Source organism: Mesoplodon bidens, assembly GCF_964165515.1.
Source record: "Mesoplodon bidens genome assembly, chromosome: 4".
In the NCBI taxonomy this organism is placed as follows: domain Eukaryota; kingdom Metazoa; phylum Chordata; class Mammalia; order Artiodactyla; family Ziphiidae; genus Mesoplodon; species Mesoplodon bidens.
In genome coordinates this window covers 142,436,731-142,459,162 of record NC_138160.1, presented here as the reverse complement: position 1 = coordinate 142,459,162, position 22,432 = coordinate 142,436,731, and the positions used below count along the sequence as shown (strand labels likewise).

The 22,432-nt window shown below is 50.7% G+C and overlaps 2 protein-coding genes across 6 annotated transcripts in view; both read right to left on the bottom strand.

The window, feature by feature from the left end:
* GCDH (glutaryl-CoA dehydrogenase) overlaps positions 1 to 22,432 on the bottom strand; it is a 415,847-nt gene that overhangs the window by 291,676 nt on the left and 101,739 nt on the right. The window lies entirely within an intron of this gene.
* NFIX (nuclear factor I X) overlaps positions 1 to 22,432 on the bottom strand; it is a 98,370-nt gene that overhangs the window by 52,213 nt on the left and 23,725 nt on the right. For 4 of the 5 annotated variants that reach the window (XM_081233321.1, XM_081233324.1, XM_081233323.1 and 1 more), the window contains exon 2: positions 17,807 to 18,338. In XM_081233321.1, coding sequence (XP_081089447.1) covers positions 17,807 to 18,338 — 532 coding nt within the window. Of the gene's footprint in view, positions 1 to 17,806; positions 18,339 to 19,342; positions 19,369 to 22,432 lie in introns of those variants that run through there. The other variant, XM_081233322.1, reaches the window with a different exon arrangement.

The following is a 22,432-nucleotide window of genomic DNA, read 5'->3' as shown; positions in this document are numbered from 1 at the left end:
TGCAAATGATGGTAGTGTCTTTCTGAAGCGCTGGGTAGCACAAACAGGGTACAGCTAGGGATGTGGTGAGATGGACCCTCACGTGCCATCTGTGGGCATGAAATTTCCAGACAGCAATTTAACAACATATGTGACAAGTCTTTGTAAGAGTCTATACCCTATGCCTGATAATTCAACTGTTAGGAAGCCTTGTCTGAAGTTCATAAACAGAGCTACAAAGCTTAATGCACCCGGATGTCCATACCAGCAGGATTTACAACTTAAAGGCCTCCACACGTGAGGGATTACATCAACTCTGGAACACTGAAGTGTCATGAGCTGTTCAAAAAGCATGTTTGTATTTTTTAAAAATAATCATATATTACATTTATAATAAAAGGTAACTTCTTATTTCCCAAATGAAAAGAGGATAGAAGTCACTAGAAATGTTGAGAATTAGGGACAATGCAGCTAATAATAAGATGCTAAACCACCACAAAGTATTTTTTGAAAAATTGTGACATGGTAGAAAGCACAAATTTTTTATAAGTAGCACCCCAGAGTATTTCTATCATAAACTCCAATTTTAAAAAAATAAAATATGTGCATGAATAGGTATAAAAAATGCAACAAAAGGCTATTAGTGGTTAAGTGGTAGAATTTTGATAATTTTTATTTATCTAGACTTTGTGCTTATTTGGTATTTTTATGATGGAATGGGCACTAGTCTTATAACCAGAAAAATGCCTTTCTTAAAACAGTAGATGGATGAGAGACCATACGTACGTGATTCTCTCCTCAAATCGTAGCAGAGCATAATGAGCTGATGGCAAACCACAGCCCTGCGGGTCCAGCCTCATTCGTGTTCGCTTGAGCCAGGCAGGCCTCCGCCTCAGGAACTTTCATGCTCAGGCGGACTCCAGGCCAAAGGACACAGAGCAGGAAAGAGGGTGACACTCCCAAACCACTGTCACACTGCAACACTCCTGTACACCACACTCCTAAGACTACTGGGGCACCAGGCCACCCCTCTACTGACAAGTAGAACTTTGGAAGGGAAAGCAGATCTTCAAGAGAGTCAAGGACAGGCACAGGGGGCCAGAGGAAAGAGGTTCAGGACCAGGGAGGAAGTGGCTGACTGGAGATTCTTAAGGTGGAGAGAGGAGAGCTGGGAATTCACTCCAAAACTAATGGAACCGACTCTAAGGTCTGAGGCAAGTGAAGGGGCAGCAGCGGCAGAATCGACCATAGAATCGGCTCAGAGAAGTGGCTGTGCATGTGCGAGTATATGAGAAATGCACTGTTCGTGTTCCTTTAATAATTCATTGCTAAGAACCAAATCTAGCCACCAGAGCTGGGAGCATATACACCAGCTGGGGAACGGCAGCCATCTTCAACCCAGGAGGCCTGGGCCAGAGGGGTCCCCAGGAGAGAGAGGGAAGGAAGAGCCAGCCAGGTGTCTGCATCCACAGCCACATGAGGAGCCTGGAGGCCAGGGCTTCTGGGGAAAGGGGAGGGGGTGAGGGGGAACCCCTGAGCAAAAGGCAAACAGTCTCCATGCCCTGGGGCTGTGCTACAGGGCATCTGATAGGCTAATGGGGTGGGGAGGATCTGGCATGGGAGGAGTTCCCTTCATGGGTGGGCTGGGGGCTGGCAGAGGTGAGGGTTTGGGGGGGCACGTATGTTTTGCCCCTTCTGTCTAGCAGAACTAGCCAAGGAGACAGAGCGAAGGCCTGGGTGAAGGTGGGACCGGCTAAGCTGGAGCCTGTGACCCACCCAGCAGTGGCCCGTCTAACAAGGGGACCAGGAAGAGGGCTGCTCTTTCCCCATTTTCCTGACACCTCATTCCCATTGTCAAAAAGGGAAAAAGAAAATTTGAGAAACCAAGTCCCTTTCAATCAATGAACCTACAGCTTCCCACTTGCCTGCCACATTCCTTCCAGCCTTCCAGAAGCTTCCATCACTCCTCATCTGTCCGTACTCTCTCCTCATGATGCCCACTCAGAAAGCACACCAGCCACTGTTCCCTGCTCCACTCCTTTCGTTTAGCAGCCCCATTTCAGATTTTTATGCCATTTCATGCCTTTGCATCATCTCAAGGATGGGATGGGCCGTCGGCTGCTTCTCATCTGAAGATAATTCAATATTCAAAATGGGTTTATGGGGTTGTATAAAACTATACACTGGGCGAGAGCCAGATGCCAAGGCAGATAAAACATAGTCCCAGTTCTAAGATTCCAGCCTAGCAAAAGAAACCTACAAAATTAAGTGCAAAGTGTCATAGGGGAGCAAAATTACCCAGCCCTCAGCCAAGCCTGGGTCCAACTTGCATTCAAATGGGGCCTTGCCCAGCTGACTGCTCACTTCTACTGAAGACTGTCCAGAGGTGCCCATCTCATGACAAGATGCATAAAGGCAGGACCTGGCACTGTGGGAATTCCCCGCCTCTCCCAGGGAGGGTGCACTGAGGAAGCCAACACATGCCTTCAACCACCATCCATAAACCAGGGAGTAGGGCTCTGGCTCACCAGGGGCATCCCTGCAGCCAGAGTGCTTTGTTGGAGAGGAATACAATTCAAGAGGCCTTGCCAAGCCAGGCTGGCATTTGAGTAATTATATTAATGAATCTCTGAGTTTCAAAATCTAATATTAGACGGTGGCTTCAGGACCATCATCCTCAGTTACTGTCCCACGTGGCCAGGAACACTCCTGGGTAGCAGCACGGCTAGAACAAACCGTGTGTGTGTGTGTGTGTGTGTGTGTGTGTGTGTGTTGTTTAATTTTTTTTTTAATGCATGTATTTGAAACTATGCCCAGAGACCTGTATTCTGGGCCCACTTTATAAACCACAATACCATGAATAAGTGAGAGAAATCTGGCCTATCCTTGGGGCAGGGGCCTCTCATTTGGTCATATCTCTCGGGTTGGCAATACCCTGAGGATTACTATTCCATGGTGCAATGGCCTTTGTGTTCGAAGCCAGCACTGTTCCCCACAGAGTTCCCCTTGGCACAGCAGGCAGGACTTGCCTGCAAACCCATGGGCCCTGCTTTCCCATCCGTGCTCATTAGCTGTCTCAATCCCAAGTCCAAACTCAAAAGTTGGGCTTGACACACACAAGAGGCAGCTGATCCTCCTGCTCTGGCTAAATCCCTGGTGTAGACCAGACCACTGCACCACCATCCTGGCCATCATCTGTGGGCCCTGTCCCAGGCCAGCAGTAATGATGACCCAGTTGGCCACACTATGCATGGTGTCAGGGCCAGAGGGGACCAAGTAAACTGCAGCCAGGTAGTAAACGAAACAGGCACTAAACAAAGGTGAGAAAGAAAGAGTTTGCTATACTCTTGTGATTGTATTTCACGTATGCTGTGCAAAATGTAATCTGCTATAAATGATATCAGGTAGATAGAATCCAGACTTCTGTAAACTCCACATGCCAGAATAGAATTCAGCTCCCTCATCTGTTCCATTTGTGAAGTCTCTTCGAGTGGCAGAGACTGGCCCTGGTTGCTGAGTCTGGGAAATGGGCTTTTGTGGAAACAAATTCTCATCCTGGGACTGGTACACTCAGGGGGCGCCATGGCCCAGAGGCTGCCGTGGTCTGCTCAGGTCTATGTGGGAAGAGCTGGCCTGAAAGACGGGGGGAGCAAGCGTGTCTTGCCTCTCGGAAACTCTTTGGTAGGCAATAAGGGATCGCTCTTCAATGATTCTTTCATTACTATTAGTTTTTTAGTAACAGGCAAAAGATCCACTCAGTGCCACACTGCCAGGTGGGGCTTACCCTCAGCACTATCTTAACTGCAAAGGGACTCTGAGTTTTGAGAGGGCAAAAGACCCTCTCAGAAGCCCCATGATTCCCTAAAAAAGGCCTCCCAGCCCCAGAACCCTACTCACAACCAATCAAAACATGGAAAATAGAGCTATAAGAAATTCAGAGGGGAGGCCCGGCCAGGGGTTGGGGGCCTCCACTAGCAGAGGCAAAGGATGGCCCTTGTAAGGAGAGACACACAGGTTCTGCTCACCCACCTCCAAGGCAGGGCTTCTCGGTCTCACCACTACAGACAATCCACGACTTTTGATGGTTTGACTCACAATGTTTGACTTTACGTGGTGCAAAGCAACACGCATTCACTAGAAACCATACTTCAAATTTTAAATTATAATCTTTTCCTGGGCTAGCGATATGCAGTACGATACTCTGATACTCCCTTGTGATTCTGGGCAGCAGCAGTGATCCATAGCTCCCAGTCAGCCAGGCAATCAGGAGGGTAAACAGCTGATGCACTTATAACCATTCTGCACCCATACAATCACTCTGTTTTTCACTTTCAGTACAGTATTCCATAAATTACGTGCGCTATTCAGCACTTTATTATAAAATAGGCTTTGTGTTAGATGGTTTTGCCCAACTGTAGGCTACTGGAAGTGCTCTGAGGACGTTTAAGGTAGGCTAGGCTGAGCTATGATGTAGGTTAGTATATTAAATGCATTTTTGACTTACAGTATTTTCAATTTATGATGGGTTTATCGGGATGTAACCCCACTGTAGGTTGAGGAAGATCTATAGTGACATTACGGGCCAGGTGATTCCTTCCTGAGAGAATGTCCTGTGCACTGGCCTTGACTCACTAGATGCCAACAGCACCCTCCCCTGGTTGTGACAACCAAAAGCGTCTATGGACATTGCCAAATGTTCCCTAAGGGGCAAAATTGCCCCTGGTTGAAAACTGCTGTTCTAGAATGACCAATCATCTTGGTTTTCAGGGGACAAAGGGCTTTCTTGGGAAGAGGGACTTTCAGTGCTGAAACTAGGAGACTCTTGGGCAAACTGGGACAAGTAGGTCACCCACCATCCCTCCCTCCCTCCCAAATAACTTTAATCCCTCTACCTACCATCAAAACACATTTCTGGGACTTCCCTGGTGGCGCAGAGGTTAAGAATCCGCCTGCCAATGCAGGGGACACGGGTTCGAGCCCTGGTCTGGGAAGATCCCACATGCCATGGAGCAACTAAGCCCGTGTGCCACAACTACTGAGCCTGCGCTCTAGAGCCTGGGAGCCACAACTACTGAGCCCGCATGCCACAACTACTGAAGCCCAAGCACCTAGAGCCCGTGCTCTGCAACAAGAGAAGCCACCAGAACGAGAAGCCCGTGCACCACAATGAAGAGTAGCCCCACGCACCACAACTAGAGAAAGCCCATGCGCAGCAACGAAGACCCAACGCAGCCAAAAAGTAAATAAATAAATTTATTTTTTTAAAAAAACAAAAAACCCCACACATTTCCTTGGGACTTCCCTGGCAGTCCAGTGGTTAAGACTCCGTGCTTCCAAAGCAGGGGGTGCAGGTTCGATCCCTGGTTGGGGACCTAAGAGCCCACATGCCACGTGGTCAAAAAACAAAAAAACATTTCCTCCTCTGCCCTCAGGCGTGTGAACAGTAGCTCCTCACCGCCCTATATGAAACCACCGCTCACACACCTAAATAGATTACATCCTACCTTATAGCTTCTTCTGGGACCAAAATATTATCTTTGTCTCCTCTTTCTTCCCGGGCACCATCTCCCACAGCCATGACTTCCACGAGGCTCTCTGAGCCATGAGCCGAATTGCTCACATATTTCTTATATTACTAAGGCCAAAATTGACCTAAAACGTCTGCTAGCAGAAATGGCCCCACCCTGGGGAGGACGTTACTGGGGTGCAGAGCTCCGGTGTGCACACATTCAACTCCCCTTCAGCAAGTGGCCCCAGAGCCAAGGAGAGATCACCTGGGAGATGGAAGGATGGGGAGACACCATTTGATTCCCCTTTTATCCCTGACACTCGGCTGAGTCTCACATGACCTGCGGACACAGGGACAGGACCTGAGACCCTCTAAAGAGGACATGAAAGGAAATGGCATTTTCTGCCCTGGTACTGGTTGAACACCTGGGAGTCCTCTGCACAGGGGACCCCACCCGGTCAGCCCCAGGTTTGGCAAACCCCCTCCCCAAAGCTTTCTATCCATTTGCCTCCTCCCTTTAAAGGCCTCCTTTCATTTGGTCCCCCAGGGAGCCATCTCGTTACTACAGAAACAATGACGTCATGTGGCTGGGTGGGGCTGCGGGTCCCTCCTACCACTCCCTAACTAGGTATCGCGCGCCTGCCTACATCACGGCTCAGAAATTTATAGCCCAGCGCTGGGTATTTATAAGGTGGCTCTGGTGTGACCACAGATTCAGTGCAGGGCTGGTAACTATTTATAGCCAAAGGATATATACTTATACTTATTACCTGCCCCCCCTCCGTATTCTGGGCCACGTGTTATATAACTGCCATTATGCAATAACGCCCATTACATAATAATTATGCACTAATGGGGATATAATCTGCAGGCATAATAAGGACACACTCCCCAAGGGCTGCACTCGTAGGCCTGCCTCCAGGGGTCTCCTGATGTCTCTACACACTCCACCCAGTTGAGAAGAGTCACCAGGTGTCACCCTACTCCCACTGTCACATGCAGCCTCCCCTAGACCATCAGACCCAGCTGCAAAGCTCTCTCCAGATTCCTTCTTCCTGTCTTGTCCCTGACCCTGGCCTGAAGAGAACACCTCTGTCTGCTTCCCTTTAAGCCCGACACAAAGAATTATGAAGGGATAAATCCTGGAAGGTTAAGGGACACTCTCCATTTCAAGAAAGGAAAAGAGCAGCAGCAGTCACCCCTGGAAGGAGCCTGCAGGGTCTAGAAAAGCCTCCAGGACGCCAGGCCAGTTGGCAGAGGGTTGGCCGCACACAGAGGAGCACCGTGGCCCTCCAGGAAAGAGCTGGAAAGAGGCAAGGACTGGGGCCAAGCCAGCACAGTCAAGCAGGCCACTTCTCAGTGGCTCCTCCTTCCCTCATCACCCCGTGGTGGCTGCGCCTTTGGTAGGGCCCTTTGTGTCAGGCTTAAAGATATGGCAGACAGAAGTGTTCTCTTTAGGCCAGGGGCAGGGACAAGACAAGAAGAAGGAATCCGGAGATTTGGTGGAGCCCTGACTTCTGCCATCGGGGTTACGCTGCCAGCAGGAATGCCCTAGAGCAGGATCCTGGCTGCTCAGACAGCAGCACATGCTCTGCTGGTCACCCTGCTCCCAGGAAGGACAAAGAGAAACTGTCACCTCAAGGGAAAAGAGTACGGGGACATGGGCTCTGCACCTGGGGTGATGGGGGACACAGGTGGAATGGGCAGGGGATAGGAAAATTTAAGACCACAATGGCACTTAATGGAGCCAGTTCAATTAGCCCAAACATATCATCTGCTCTTAAAATAGATATCTCTGTATTTAAAAGTTGTTTGATGAAAAGTTAATTGATGAAAAAACTAGAAGAACCTATATGGATCTGGGAAGTAAGTTTCTCTCTGGTGCAGGAGGGTGATTTGGGGATACTGTCTCTTACATTTCTCTATTGTTTGAATTTTTAATAAAGAGTGCATTTTACTACCGTAATAAGGAAAATCAAATAACATCCTTTAAAAAGAGTAGTGCTGAGGCTCAGGAGACACTTCTGATCTCTGCTTCCCATGCTGCTGAAACAAATGTCTGCTGTTCTTTGGGGTCTGGGATGGGCCTGATGCGGTCAATTGCTCACTACATAGGCCTGGGTCAGCTGAGTAGTAAATCCCCTGTTCCAGTCCCCAGAACAGCAGCCCTGGCACACAGAGAGACCATAATGCAAGACATCAAGAGGGATGTTCAGTGCGAGACTCAGAGGGGGACTCATGATTCCCAAGGGGAAAGGAGCCCCCAGATGGTTTCAGCCCAAGGTCCTTCTGCCCAGAAAGGGGAAAATGGAACAGGACATGCAGGAGAACAGCCAGGGCTCTGAGGTTCTGTTGCCATGTGAGAAAACATAAATAAGTTCCTAAACTGGATGAGAGGCAAGAGGTGAATCTGGGGTACATTCTGTCTGAATCGCTCTGTTTCTTACAGGCCAGAGGGTCTCAGCTGGGGCAATTCTGTCCTCAGGGACACTTGGAAACGTATGGAAATATTTTGGTTGTCACACATGGTGGGGGGGGGTGGATTGCAACTAGTGGGTCAAGGCCAGAGATGTTGCTAACCACCCTATAATGCACAGGACGGTCTCCATGACTCAGAAGGATCTGGCTCAAAAGTCAACAGCGCCATGGTTGGGAAACCTTGCTCTATGGGACCTGATTTCAATGGTTAAGAGGTCAAGTCCCTATCTTCCTAGCCACGGAAACAGGAAAATCTCCAGCAGTAAGCTAGCCTCTCTCACAACCCAGCCCCCCTCAGCATATTGGAAGAGTTTTTATATACACAGCCCCAAAGTTTTCAAACTTTAAGAAAGGGGTAAGAATGAGAGTCTACGAGAATTCGGGAGCATAAAAGGCAATGAAGAGCAGATTACTGCAAAACTTCCAGCGATCATCTGGTTAATTAGGATAATTACATTCACTTTTATTTCAAACTGCAATTCCAAGCAGACTCCCAGGAAAAAGGCGTGACAGAGCAAGGATCAGGGATCCCAAGATCCAGCCGAGCCCGCCTGACCGCACACCTGGACTTCCTGCACACTCTACCTGCCCTCCCCACGCTCCAGGATGGGGTGCCAAGAAGCTGAGCTGGCCGCAGCAGGGTGGGGGCATCCAGCTGAGCTTCCCCAGTCTACGCTAGCATGCTGCCTCTCAGGTCAGAGGCAGGGGGCTGGCCAGCGGGAAGGGAGACCAGTGTCAAGGACAGGCCAGGTTCCCGCCTGCTGTTTCCACCCCACATGCTCAGCAGCTGGGGGAGCCCTTGAGCTGAGTCACAGGCTAGGCTCCAGCCACTCTGTCTCAGCTCCTAGAGAGCAAGGGAGACCACGGGGACCTGGTCGGCTTTCTCCTCTGAGACTCCACCAAGGCCAGCAATCCCCATGAAGTTCAAGGAATGGCAAGGCCTACGGAGGGAAGCCAAGGTGCTCAGTGACCTGAAACCTGGGGTCCTTCTGCAGGAAACTGATTGTGTGACCCAGGCGCCCTGACATCTCTGTACCGGGTCCCCTTCTCTGTGGGGATAATAATACCTGCCCTGCCTATATCACTCAACCATTGTGAGAAGGAAATCAGCTCAAGGCAAGCTGAAAAGGCTCAGCCAGCTGACAAAAACAAACTAATTCCTCACTGTCTTTCAAGGTGCAATTCAAGCAGGTCATCTTCCAGGAAGCCTCCCAGGTCCTCGAGGCTGGCTCACCAATTCCTCACTACACACAAACCCCCCTGTGTGTGTCACCCTAGTGCACAGGCTCACAGCCGGGAATGTGGGTTTAAAACTAGAATCAATGTGAGAATTTGGGTGGTTAACACACGAACAGGACTTAACACGGTGCCTCGGCCATATTGGGCCTTCAATGGAAAAATGGAATTAAAGCAAGGGATGGAGACCACGGGTGTGCCCTCTCCTCCACTGACCGGGAACAAAAAATTGTTTGGAACCCGGACAAAGGAGTGTCTCTTAAGTTATTGGATGTCCCCCAAATTTATAACAAATGAGGCACAGGGAACTCTACTCAATACTCTGTAATGAACTATATGGGAAAAAAATCTAAAAAAGAGTGGATATATGTACATGTATAGCTGATTCACTTTGCTGTACACCTGAAACTAACACAAAATTGTAAATCAACTATAATCCAATAAAAATGAAAAAAATAAAAAATAATGTCCCTGTCCCTGGGGCAGTGGCATGCCGTGTCATCATTAAGACATCAAAAGTGAGGAGAAGAGCCAGAACACCCCCACCACCAACAGGCCACGGTGGCTGGTGGGGGGACAAGTCACTTGGGAGACAGGCCCACAAAGGGCAACCCCAAAATATTTTTTTAAATCCCCTAAGGGCCAGAAAATCAGATATTAGATCTCCATACAGACAAAGTAAGGAACCCAGGTACCCAGGGCAGTAAGGCCCAGTCCAGCCAAACCCCCCTGCCGCAGCCCCTCCACCTGCTGGGACCCTTTTCTAATGCCAACAACTCTTCTGCTCAAACATGCTTAAAATGGCGACGGCGGCCTGCAGGGCCAGGCGTTTGTCGTACTGTTTGCCACGGTGCCCTCAGTGCCAAGAAAAACCTATCATGAGAAATGCCATCAGCTATATTTATCTATCTCTCAGCCCCCCAGCCTCCTCCTTCCGTCTGCCAACCAGGCCCTGCGGAGCCCCCCTCACCCAGTGGGCACACTTCCCTGTTGCTGACGCCCGTGACCACCTGCCCAAGCCTCGCTTTCCGGCGCTCTCTTCCCCAGCCCCTGCAGTCAGGCCTCCACACAGGCGCAACAACCAACAGGCTGCACCCCTTCTTACTGGTATATCAGGGCGTGCCCACATGTGCTTAAAGTTTGCACCCACACAGGCGTTGGTCGCTGTGTCTCTAGTCCCAAACCACAGGCACCGGTGGTCCTCCATCTCCTTTCAGCCTCAGCTCCCTGCTCCTCAGGCAGGACCGGCCTGCCCTCAAAGTCCTCCGTGAGCCATGGGCTGGGTCCTCTGGGAGCGGTACCCATGCTGCAGCCTCTCACAAGCCAGCCATCACGGGGAGACAAGAGGCACGGGGTGAGAGCGCAAAGCCCTGGGAGGACAGGGTCTCCTCCACCCGGGCCTGTGTACCACGCTGGCAGGACAACCGGCTGCGGGGTAAACCTCTCACCCTTCCACCTCCCTGATGGAGAGTGGGGAGCCACAGCTTGTATTTCAAGGCGCTAAGAATTTCCAAGGAGTGTGCACGTTAAAAGGACCCCCACCCCCTTCCCCTCCAGCCAAGAGGGAAACGGCAGAATCTGGGATGATAAAGGGAAAACGGCAAAGTCAAGGTTCAGGACTACTCAAATCCTACAGCTGTGATGAGGCTGTTGCTAGGGATGCGGCTAACAGGAGAATGTCCTTTGGTGTCAGGCACTTCAGACCTTTCTCTACACAGGCAGCAGGGCTCCAACCTGACCCTTCTTACCCTCAGGCCTAGCACAGAACATTTGAAGGTGAATCAATGACTGTAGCCTAATCCCCCAAACCTCCTCCTCTTGCTTCAGGAGGCAGTGCCCACACCCCATCCCAGCCTTCTCCCCAGAAGGCTACCTCCCGCCTCTGAGCCCCTATCTCAGAAAAGAGTTCCAGGGAGCCAACTCCTCTGAGAATGAAGCAACCCAAATAAAAATTTTAAAACCCAGAAGCTCTTTCTCTCCTGCCCCCTCCCCCTCTGCTGGCAAATGAAAACAAACAAGAAATCAAAGAGGCCTTTTGTGCGAGCACTGCGCTGACACTGCTGGGGCCTTTGAAAGGACTTCTGAATCGGACACTGAAGGATAAAATAACTGAAGCGTGGCAGCTCCTGAGACAGGGGGGTGGGGTGGGGGTGGGACCGACGGGGCAAAGAGAAAAAGGGGTGGGGAGGGAGACACCTTCTTCCCAGGGCAGAAGGGGAGATGTTTAGCTGTACCCTCTCTGCCCAGCTGTTGCAGGACGCAAGGACAGAGAGAGACCATGGCACAGCCTTCTACCCCTCTGGCCTACCCTTCCTCAGCACCCTGGGTCCCTGCAACTTTAGAAGGTGGCTAAGATGGGCCCTGCCTCCTTCTTCACAGCCCACCTGGAGCTGCGCCTGATGAAGCTCTGCTGGGTCTTCCCTCGCCTCCTGCATGGATCACTGTTCGTTCACATCTATAGGATGGTGTCTTCTAGAATTTATCAGGAGGCCTTCACCCAAACCCTGCAGGCCACATGTAGGAGTCTCTGATTCTTAGAAGGGCCTTGCTCACAGTAGGTTCACAAAATGCATACGTATTTCATGAATAAAGGAAATTCAACCATCCTCTGGCAGTGCCAAAAAGTAAACTGAATCCTCAGGAAGTCCTTCTGTACATCTGGACCCCAGCTCTCCTGCTACAGAGTGGCCCTTTTTCCTCTGGGTGGGCAGTGGAGCACAGCTGGTCACCATGCTTGGGCTCCTAGGTCCCCTCCAGCTTATTCATGGGCCGAACTCTGCCAGCTCAAGCTCAGACAAAGGTAGTTCTTTTTTTCCTTGAGCTGCAGCTTCCAACTCAACCATGAGAGTGAGCACTCCACCAAGATGCCCTGCACATCACAGCCAGTGGGGACCCCTGACTGGCTGGACAGACAAGCTACAGACAAAGGGGATGAGAGCAGATGGTCAAGGGAGTCCCAGAAGGAGACCAGCCCAAGGAGTGGGTCTGAGTATTTCTGACCTCCTTTTTTGGGTCATGCCCCCTCCAAAGCCAGCCTGAGCCGCATCACCCTTTTACACCACCCAGAACCAGGCACCCCATGTCACATTAACAGAGCAAATATAGCCTGGACAGACCTCTCGGGTATGTGACCTGGGCAGTCACACAGACCCTATGCTTGGTTTAATGATGTAACTGCTGTCTCGCTGTAATTCCTAATCATTTTGAACTAGGAACCCCTCATTTTCGTTTTGCACTGGGCCCTGAAAATTATGTAGCTGGAAGGCCCAGCAAATCGTGTAGCTACCGTGGGATCTGATCAAACTTGGACTTTCCTTGTTCAATACAGAACGCTCCAGTTTAAGAGGGCCTCCAGAGGGTGATGACCAATATGGCAAGTGCGCAAGGAGCCGTATCAAATGTGGGAGGCGTGAGAGCCGGGCAGCGTTTGGCCTGGAGAACGGACAGCTTCCTGGGAAGAGGGGTGGAAAGGAACCATGAGCCCTGTCTTCAGCACTTGAAACGCTGCTATGTTACAGAAAAATTAACTCTCACTTAGTTCATCCCTTAAGGCAGAAATAGTACCAACAGGTAAAGGTGACAGGGAGACATCCTTGGGCTCACGGAATCATAACAACTGGAATTGCAGGAGCTGCCGTCCACTGCTTTTCTGCTATGTGCCAGTATCTTTACATATTAGCTGGTTTAATCCCTTTAACCAACTTCTGAATTAGTTGAACAGAAGACTCTTACAATGACCAAAGCTGACCCTCGAACAACAGTGACATCTCTTCTGGGTTGCTCTAAAAGGCATCTAACCCTACATTGGTATATCTTGCTAATTTTAGGAATCTGGTAACTAGGCCCTGCAGTCTTCAACAGCCCTGGCACCAGATGGCGCTGCCTCAAAAACGCAGACCAGGGCTTCCCTGGTGGCGCAGTGGTTGGGAGTCCGCCTGCCGATGCAGGGGACACGAGTTCGTGTCCTGGTCCGGGAAGATCCCACGTGCCGCGGAGCGGCTGGGCCCGTGAGCCATGGCTGCTGGGCCTGCGCGTCCGGAGCCTGTGCTCCGCAACGGGAGAGGCCACAACAGTGAGAGGCCCACGTACAGCAAAAAAAAAAAAAAAAAAAAAACGCAGACCAGTGGCATTTCTGGGCCTAGAAAAAAGAGGCATGGGTGAAGTGGTACAGGGGCCTCAGGAGTTAGGCTTCCGGAGACGGTGGCTGGTATGCCTGTGGCCACCCCTGTGCACTCACCCAGAGCCACCAGATGGGCCAGACATTCAGCAAAGGCTTGGGGGACATCACTGGCATCAGCCACATCTTGGCAGGACTGACATGGCGAAGCAATGCCTTCCACTGCTGAGGAAGGACGCAGACGTGGAGCCCTCCCTTGGACCAGAAAAACAGTGCTCACCGCAAAGCCCCAAGTCCTGAAGCAGACAGCGAAAACCATGAAGCTCTTATACTGAGAAGGGCAACCTTGCACTTGAAAAAGTTCACTTAGACAAATCCTCAGGTGCTAATCCATTTCCTGCGACAAGTAAGGCCCAGCTATCGCCGGACCTGGAGGTGAGGAGGGAAGCAGAATCTCCTTTCAGAGCGGCACACTGTAGAACGCAGGGGAACACAGCCTGCAGAGTCCAAACAGGGAAACCCTACCGGATAAACCATCGGGTTCCTTCCACAACAACAACCCAGAAACTGCCAGGAAAGAAACCAAGGTGAAAGAGGAGGAGGAGGACCACCTAGAGATTATAAGACTTGAAAGATGGAGCAACCCACTGCAATGCATGGACCTCAGTGGGATCCTGATCTAGACAAACAAAATTAGGAGATAATTAGGGAAATGTGAACACTGACCAGCTATCCGACCATACGAAAGAAATTGTTTTAGGTGTGATAGTGATATTGTGGTTACGTTTTTCAAGAGTCCTTATCTTTAGAGACATGTACAGAAATATTTACAAATGAAAAGCTATGATGCCTGGATTTTCTCCTCAACAACCCAGTGTAAAGGTGGGCAGCGGGGGCTGTGGATGAATTGAGACTGGCCATAAGTCGGCACTGATGATGGGGGTTCCTTCTATGTGTAAATTTCTCTGTAATGAGAAAGTGGAGATAAAGAAAAGAATACCTGGACTTCATGGACCTCCACGGTGGGCCTGTTGGAGGGATCTGATGGGGAGAAGCTGACATTTCCATTCAGTAAAGCATTTTATTACTTTCAGATTTTTTTTCTTCCCTAGGACCAAGGCCTAGGTTAAGGAAGGTCTGAAGATGCCAGTTTACCTTCAGACCCCTGCAGAAGCTTTGGAGATAGTCTAGTTGTGCTTCCAGACCAGTTCAGCCATCCTTCCTCACACAAGCATCCTTCCCCCTGGCCCCAGGCTCCCCTCTGTCTCCAGCCACTGCCCTGGGACACCCCCTTTGGATGGAAGGACACCGGCACGAATGTACTACCTCCTCCCCGTGGCAGTGCTCTCTGACCCTGCTCTGCCTCAACATCCCCTCCTAAATGGAACAGACACACAGCGACATTCCTTCCCAGCAGGAAGGCCACCCTCATGAAGGGTGCTAAACACTCTGGGTGGCCTTTTAGGACCCCGTACTCTGGGAGTGGAGCTCCTGACGTCACACACACACACACACGTCCTTTAGTCCCTCTCAACCATGCCACCTCCTAAAGCTTCATGTGGGACCAAAAAAGCGCCCACAAGGGCCATGGATGACAGATGATGATGGTGCCTGGAGGGGAAGCCATGCCCCCATGCTTACCATCATGTCAAGTTTACTTGTCATCAAACCTGGCACCACCAGCTCAGCCCAGATCAGGTACTTCAGCCCAGTTTGAAAGGAAGGAAAGCACTTCTTTTAGAATCCAACCTACCTCTTGTCTGAGCCCTTGCCAGCCCAGCCCCCAACCCCAGTTTATACTGGAAGGAAGGAACAAGTGGCACCCTACTGAGTATGTCTTTGCGTGGACATGGAGAAGGAATGTCGTGCTATTGGACTGACACTGTTTGGGGGCTCAGCCAGGAGAAGACATTTTCTAGCAAACTGGAGTGGCTTAGAGAGAAAGCAATGCCCACTCCATGCCATCTCGAGGCCACTTACCCAAGGCCCACTGGTAGCCCGTGCCTCACCAAATCACCCCCACTCCTTCAGTAAGGCACTCTTGAATTAAAGCAATTTCAGCAACAAAAATCCTACCTTCACTGAAACTATCTGGAGTCCAGGGACTTGAATTATAGACAAATTATAAGAAAACATCCTCGGTTCTCCACTCAGCTTTTGTCAAGGAACTCAGCTGGGACAGAGATGGCCACGGCTGCATGCAATGGGTCATGAATTTACTCATATTCCTGGGCAAATCATCTCATTATGGCTAGGGGGCAAGCGGGGGCGCCTCCCTTCTCCTGACACCTGCCTGGTCAGTCCAGGACCCAGGTGGCTGGTCAGGAAATGGTCTCCATCACACATACTTCATCTGACCTCAGCCCCATGCTGGCAGCAGTCAAAAATTTGGCCTAAAATAAGAGAAGCCAGGGAAACAGCTCAGCTACAGGGATCCAGCTACAGAGCAAGGTAGGAGGAAGCCGGCTCAAAAGGAAGATGAGTATTAATTTCATCTTAGAGGCCCTAGTTCCAAAATCAGAAGATGCGGAATCCCCTCTCAGAGGAGCTATCTGACAGACACAAGCTCAAGGCTCCAAGTCTGCCCCAAGCCACTTCCAATACCACCAGGCACACACCCTCCCCACTTTGATTTGCTGAGTAGACAGAGAATCAGGGAATAACTTTTAATTTTTTCTTTTGTCTCTTTTCCAGAAAGAAAAAGGATGAACGAGGAAGAGGACCGGCAGTTGGTCATCCTTCGTGAGTGGGCCATGATAGTCACACAGGGCCAGGCACAGGCCTAGAAAGATCCATGGAGGGAGGGACAACAGGAGTGGGGGGGGTATCCACTGCCTCCAACCAACTACCAAAGCCACCTCTCAGAATGAGAGAATGAGCAAGAAGAGAGGCCTCAAATACCACCTTTTCCTCCCCAGAGTTCTCCAACACATAAACTCTCAGTGCTAATCCCAGTCGAGGTTCCACTGCTGATGCAATGCTGAAAGTGCCCCAAAATTTCCTTTCTGGATTAAGTCATACCTCTCCTCCCAACATCCCAAACAGGCAAGGGGGTAACCACAGCAGAAAAGTGAGTTGCTTTTCTTTTTTGTGAATGAACAGGAAGGAAGATACACACACACACACACACACACACACACACACACATATTTGCGGGAAAGAACATTCACTAGAGTTGAAGTTAAGCCACATTCTCTTACATTCGCATGAAGAGAGAAAGAAGGGGGAAAAAAGGGGGGTGGAATACTGGAATGGTGGAAAGTAAAAAAAAAAAAACACAGAGAGAGAGAAAGGTTTGGTAGCCCTCTCATTACAAGTTGGTTGGGCATAATGTAAACACACTTCTGCCTTGCTTAATCACAGAGTGCCGCCCGTTTAGGTTTCAAAGGCGGCAGTAAATTGGGCGTAGCTGAGTGGAGGCTAAAAATTAACCAGCCATCTCTGTTTCAATTTGTAAGAAAACAAAAGCGGAAAGAAATTATAAAAAGGGAAAGGGTAGGGGAAAAAAAAAAAGGAACGGAGGAGGAGAACTGAACCACACAACCCAAAATGCAGGGTGAAATTGGAAAAGCAAAGAGGAGAGCTGGAACTACTTGGAACACAAAAGGAAAAGGAGATTTTACAGAGTTTTGATTGTTTGTTTGTTGCTTTAAGACCTTCCACAGCAATGCCCACTCCCTGGCATGCCTATGCTGGGGAGAGCCTCTCTGCCCCCCAGCAGAGGTATGGGGGCTGCCGGCGTCCATCGGGGGTCTCGCCACTTCAGCTGAAAAGCGAAGGGGAAGGGACAGTGAAGGGCAAGAGCGCAAGGAATCTCGTGCTCATTTTCACTCTCTGTGAAATTGAATGACTTTTCTCCTCTCCGTCAGCCAAATCCCAGCCAAAACAGCTCCCGCCTGGGCATCTGGGCCTCAGAAGCTGCCCGCCTCTGCCTTCTTTCCTCTTTCCTATTCATTCTGTCTCATATCCGGGGGTTTTACATGCCCCTCTCTCCACCGAACTGCTGCCCACCCTGCTTGTGCCAAATCTGGCATTTCCCCAGGACTTGAGGGGACGCTGCAGGAAAGCCAGTACCTGCCCCCCAATACTTCTTCTGACTCATTTTAAATCAGAGCAAGAAGTGATTTTTTTGTGTGTGGTAGTGGTATTCATCACAAACTCTCACCATCATGGATAATTCTGGGGCATCCTGGCCCCAGTCCTAGGACCTGCAGCGTCTTTTGGGTAAGACGAGTCCTCCAAAGACGGAGATGCATGAAAATCAGTAACACGCCAAATGAGCAAAGGAGGAAGAATGGAGAGAGTGGAGGGAAACAGAAGGGAAAAGGGAACATCAAACGTGCTTCAGGCCTCAGCAGGAGGGATGCACGTTAGGCCCATCGCGTCTATGCATGTATCGTTTGGAAAGAAGAGGTACAATAAACAGAACAAATGCCAGCAAGTAAAATAAAATGGGGTGGGCAAAAGGGGGATTGAGAGCAACCTACCCGGAGTGTGGACAAAGTAAGCCAGATAAAGATCCAGTTCTTTGATTGTGACTCCAATGTGATGTGGCTGTACGCACAGGCCGGGGTTCGAGCACTGGGGCGACTTGTAGAGCCGCTCCCCGTCAGTACTTTCCAGGGGGATCCCCTTAAACAAAATCACCATGACCAGGTCCAGCCGCCACACCTTGTCGGCCTGGCGAAGGCAGTCAATCCGCCGGATCTTGCCCTTCTGGTCGGGGTTGGAGAGCACACAGCAGGGGGGCTTCTTGCCCGTGATGGTCAGCACAAAGTCCTCTCGGAACTCGGGCCGGATGTCTTTGCGCAGCTTGGCCAGCAGCCGGGATGCCCACTTCTGCTTGATCTCGGGCTTCTCGCCCAGCAGCTCGTCCTTCACCGCCCGCTCCTCGTCCTTCGACATCCGCTTCTCGTGCTTCTTGAAGTACTTGCGCTTCCGCGCCTGCAGGTTGAACCAGGTGTAGGAGAAGGCGCGGACGTGAGGCAGCAGCGCCTCGATGAACGGGTGGAACTCATCCTGCAGGCGGCAAGCCGGGAGCATGCGGGGCGAGGGAAGACAGGAGGAGGGGAACACGGGGTGAGGGGGAAAGAGAAAAGGAGAAAAGAAGCGTTAGAAGGGGGGCACAAGAAAAATCGCCTTCTCCTCCTCCGCCCCCCGCACAACAATTTTCTCTTGCGATTGTTCTAGGAAAGTGTGGTCTGGAGCTGCCACCAGCCTAGCCAGCCGCTTGCTCCCATCTCAGCCTCAGCAGCCAGACAGAGACACCCAGAGCCTGAGCACACACCTATTCTCTCTCTCTCTCTCTCTCTCTCTCTCTCACTCACTCACACACACGCGCGCACAGACAACGTTGCCGTCCACACACACACGCTGCTGGTATCCCCGCCAGGCTCTGTCGCGCCCATGACATCTCCATGTTCTATTGCAGCCTCGAACTCGTCTCAGCTCGCCCCAGCACAGTGTCCAGTCTGCACAAATGCCCGTGGACGCACACGCGGGGCATGCGGGGGCCACCTCACGCCCGGACACCGGTAGGTTTTTGGCCACCCCCAAGAAGAGAGAACATGACATCCACAAGCCAGCGAGCGAGGAAACGGATTTGGCTTCCCCCTCCCCAGGCTGTTTTCATTCTCTTTTCTCCTGCTCCGATTGGAACATCCACCCCAGCATTTTAAAAATCAGATCTAAACCCTAAATATGTGATTTCAGCTTTGTTATCGACACCAATACTAATGTTAATCTCAGTAATAAGGAAGAAAACGCTTCTTGTTAACACAAATAAGGTGGTAGTATCAATCAACCACATTAGGGTTAAAAGCTACATGGGGCATCCAGCGCCCCATCCCCACTGACCCCTTCACCCTCCTTCCCACTCAGTCAGGTGACAGAGGGCTGGGCTCTCGGTTTTTGGTTTTTTTTCTTTCTTCTTTTTTTTTTTTTTGCTTGTTTGCTTGTTTGAAGTTTAAATAATAATTGATTTCTGTTTACAAAAATAAAACTGGAAAAAATTAAATAATTACCATTGATCTGAAGCACCCGGCAAAGCCCAACGCCCGATTCTGAGCTTCTGGACTCAACAGAGTTGTGAGTTGGGGGCGGGTGGGGGGAGGGGGGAGGGGGAGGAGCAGGGGAGGAAGGTAAATGTTTTAAAGGGGGTTATTATTGGTGTTCTGGGGAATAGGGGCCGGGCTTGGGTGGATTCTCAAACCCTTCCCCCTCCTCCCCCCCACCCATGCTCCACTGCACAGAAGGGGGAAATTAATATTTTTTTTAAAGGAGCAAAAAGAAAGAAAGGTCAGGGATTGCAAGCAGAGAGAGGGAGCGAGTTGGTTACCACACACGCCAGGTAAACAAAAGCCAACAAAAATTTTTTTTCAGTTTCACCCCCTGTGCATCATCTTCCAGTTTTAAATAAATAAATAAATAAATAAATAAAAGAAAAATATGCAAAATTTAAAAGTCAAAACCTACCTCCCACCCGCCCCCCCACACACAACACGCCCTACCCCACCCCTGTGCAAAACAAAAACAAAAACAAAAACCAGGAGGGGGAAAAGCGGCAGCTGAAGAAAAAGGCTTTCGGCTTTGGCAGCGGCACAGGGGTATAAACTTCGAGCTGCCTCCCTCCGCCTCTGAGCCTGATCGCAGGCAAAGGGGGAGCTCGCAGATTCCCGGGGAAGAGGACGAGTTCGGACCGGCTGCAGATCGTCGCTGGCAGAAGCGTGCAAAAGAGGGAGGGAGCAAGGGAGGGAGGGAGGGAAGGAGAGAGAGAGAGAGAGAGAGAGGGAGAGAGAGAGAGAGAGGACGTGGATGGGATGGGGCTGTGTGTGTGTGTGTTGTGTGTGTGTTTGTGTGTGTATGTATGTGCGCTGGTTGGGTTTTGGATTTTTTTTTTTTTTGCTTCTTTTCTCTCTCTCAAACTCCCTCTCTCTCTCCCCTTTCATGCTCAATCCCCATCCATTTGCTTGTGCCAAAGCCAGTAAAAAAGGGGGGGAGGAAGCGGGGAGGGAGAGAGAGAAGGATCCACCTATTTGGCAATGAGACATCCTCGAGCAGCCAATGGCTGCGTCCAAGGGGAGGAGGGAACCGGGCAAGCCGAGAGGGTGGGGAGAGCCCCCGGCAGTTGGAGACCAAAAACAATTTGCCCAATCGACAAGTTCACGTCTAATGAACAAGCAAAGTCCAGCAGTTATGAATTTTTCATTCCAGGCTCCCACTCGGGTCCATTTGGCAGCGGCCACCCAGCAAATCTTAAGGGGGTGAGGGGGACTAGGGCTGAGGAAGACACAGAATTTTTTTTTTTTAAGCCAGAAAAATAAATAAATAAAGGCCTGACTCCGGGCGGGCTGTCGGGCGGGAGGGAGCCCCAGAAGGCCTTGGGGAAAGCAGCTGCGCCTTCTTCTCTGTGTTTTGGTTTCAGTCTCTTTCTCTAAGGCCCGCACACTCTTTTTCTGGTTCTATTTCTTTTTTTGTTTATGGGACGCACAGGGGCGAGTGGAAGTTTTCCTCCCTGGCCATACACACAAGGCTGCCTGCCGTGCTATGAATAGAAAGAGAAGAAGAAAGAGAGCTCGGAAAGTGTCGATGCCAGCAGCACTTCCAGGGCAGGGACCTGGCGCCCAGGGTGTAGCCACCCTTTCCCCCGGTCTGGCTGCTGCTCACAGGAGCACTCCCAGACAAGGGAGGCAGGCCCCCCAGCACCTCACAGCCTCCCTCTCCCCAGCCCCCAGCGAGCTCAGTGCCTCCCTCGGCGGCCCACACCCAGCCACGCACGCTCCATTAGCAGTGAAGAGGGATGCCAACGCAATGCAGCTCCGCTCGAGAAACTGCAACAGTTTATTAAAATAGCCTCCTGTCACAGCACTCCACTGACAAGCACTACACGCAGCCACAAACACAACAGCCAACCTCAGGAGGAAGTGACAAAGGCACGAAGATGGACACGACTTCCAAACACAGAGGCCTGCCTATGCACGACCACAACCACCACCACCACCACCTCCTGAACTCTTACTTCTTTGCTTTCTCCAGCTCTGCCCTCTCCACTTGATCTGTGTCTAGTGTTTCTTGGTTGGAGGAGAGGGAACACTCACCTACCTGTGCCCCGTTCAATTCAGACTAAAGGGCCCAAACCATGTGGAGGAAGTGCAACAGCATGAAATAAGAACCCTAAAGGAAAGGGAGAGAGCTAATAAAGGAAACAAGAAAGCAAAAAAAGAGCTCTATCAGGAAACGTGAGACAACCTTGGGGAAACCGAGTCACCAGGAAGAGCTCCCCAGGGGAACCCCTGCTCTGGACCTTCCACCCAGACAGGAAGGTGAACATGGGGGAGAGAAGCCAGGAGTGTGGAAGCCTCCACTGGGTCCTCTCCGGTAGGGGCTCTTGAGCAGCCATGCTTTAGGCCTTTGAGAAGCAGTAAGGAGGAGACAGTTATTAAAGAAATGGAAGAGCAGAGGAGGACATGAACACACACAGGGACAGACTGATCCTACTCAGAACCCAGTCCCTACAGCTGCCCTCTCCCCAGGCGAGGCTCAGCCCTCAGCTGGCAACAGAAAGGTCACTGCTCACTCACTCTTGCCCCTTTCTTCCCCATCGGAAACCCTGTGCTCGGTGGCCTTTACGCTCAGCGGAAAGGTTCGAGGAAGAGGGCCTGGGGTGTGCCCAAACAAAACATGTGGCCCCGGGCTGGGCTGGACCCAGACAACAGGAACAGTGCCGCCCAGCACCTGGGACCCCAGTCCAGGCCCTGACTGGCCTGACTGGCCGAGAGAAACAGTTAGAGGCGAGAGAGCAAGAGGCAGGTGTCACTGCAAGACAGGCCTCTTAGGGTGGTGTTCAATAATTAACATCACGTTAATAACCAGCTTGGGTCTAATTAGTCAAGGATATTAGCTGAGTAACATAAGGTACCAAACCCTGTCTCTCTCCACCTTGAGAGAAGCAATGTTACTTTCTAAAGATGACACGATACAAACAAACAAAAAATAATAAAGATGAGATGGTAGAAACTACAAGTGAATTTATATTTGGCACGGGGGTGTGTGTTTTTCTGGTATTTTGATTCATACTAAATATTAGACACCAAACAGAAAACGGCCAATGTGAG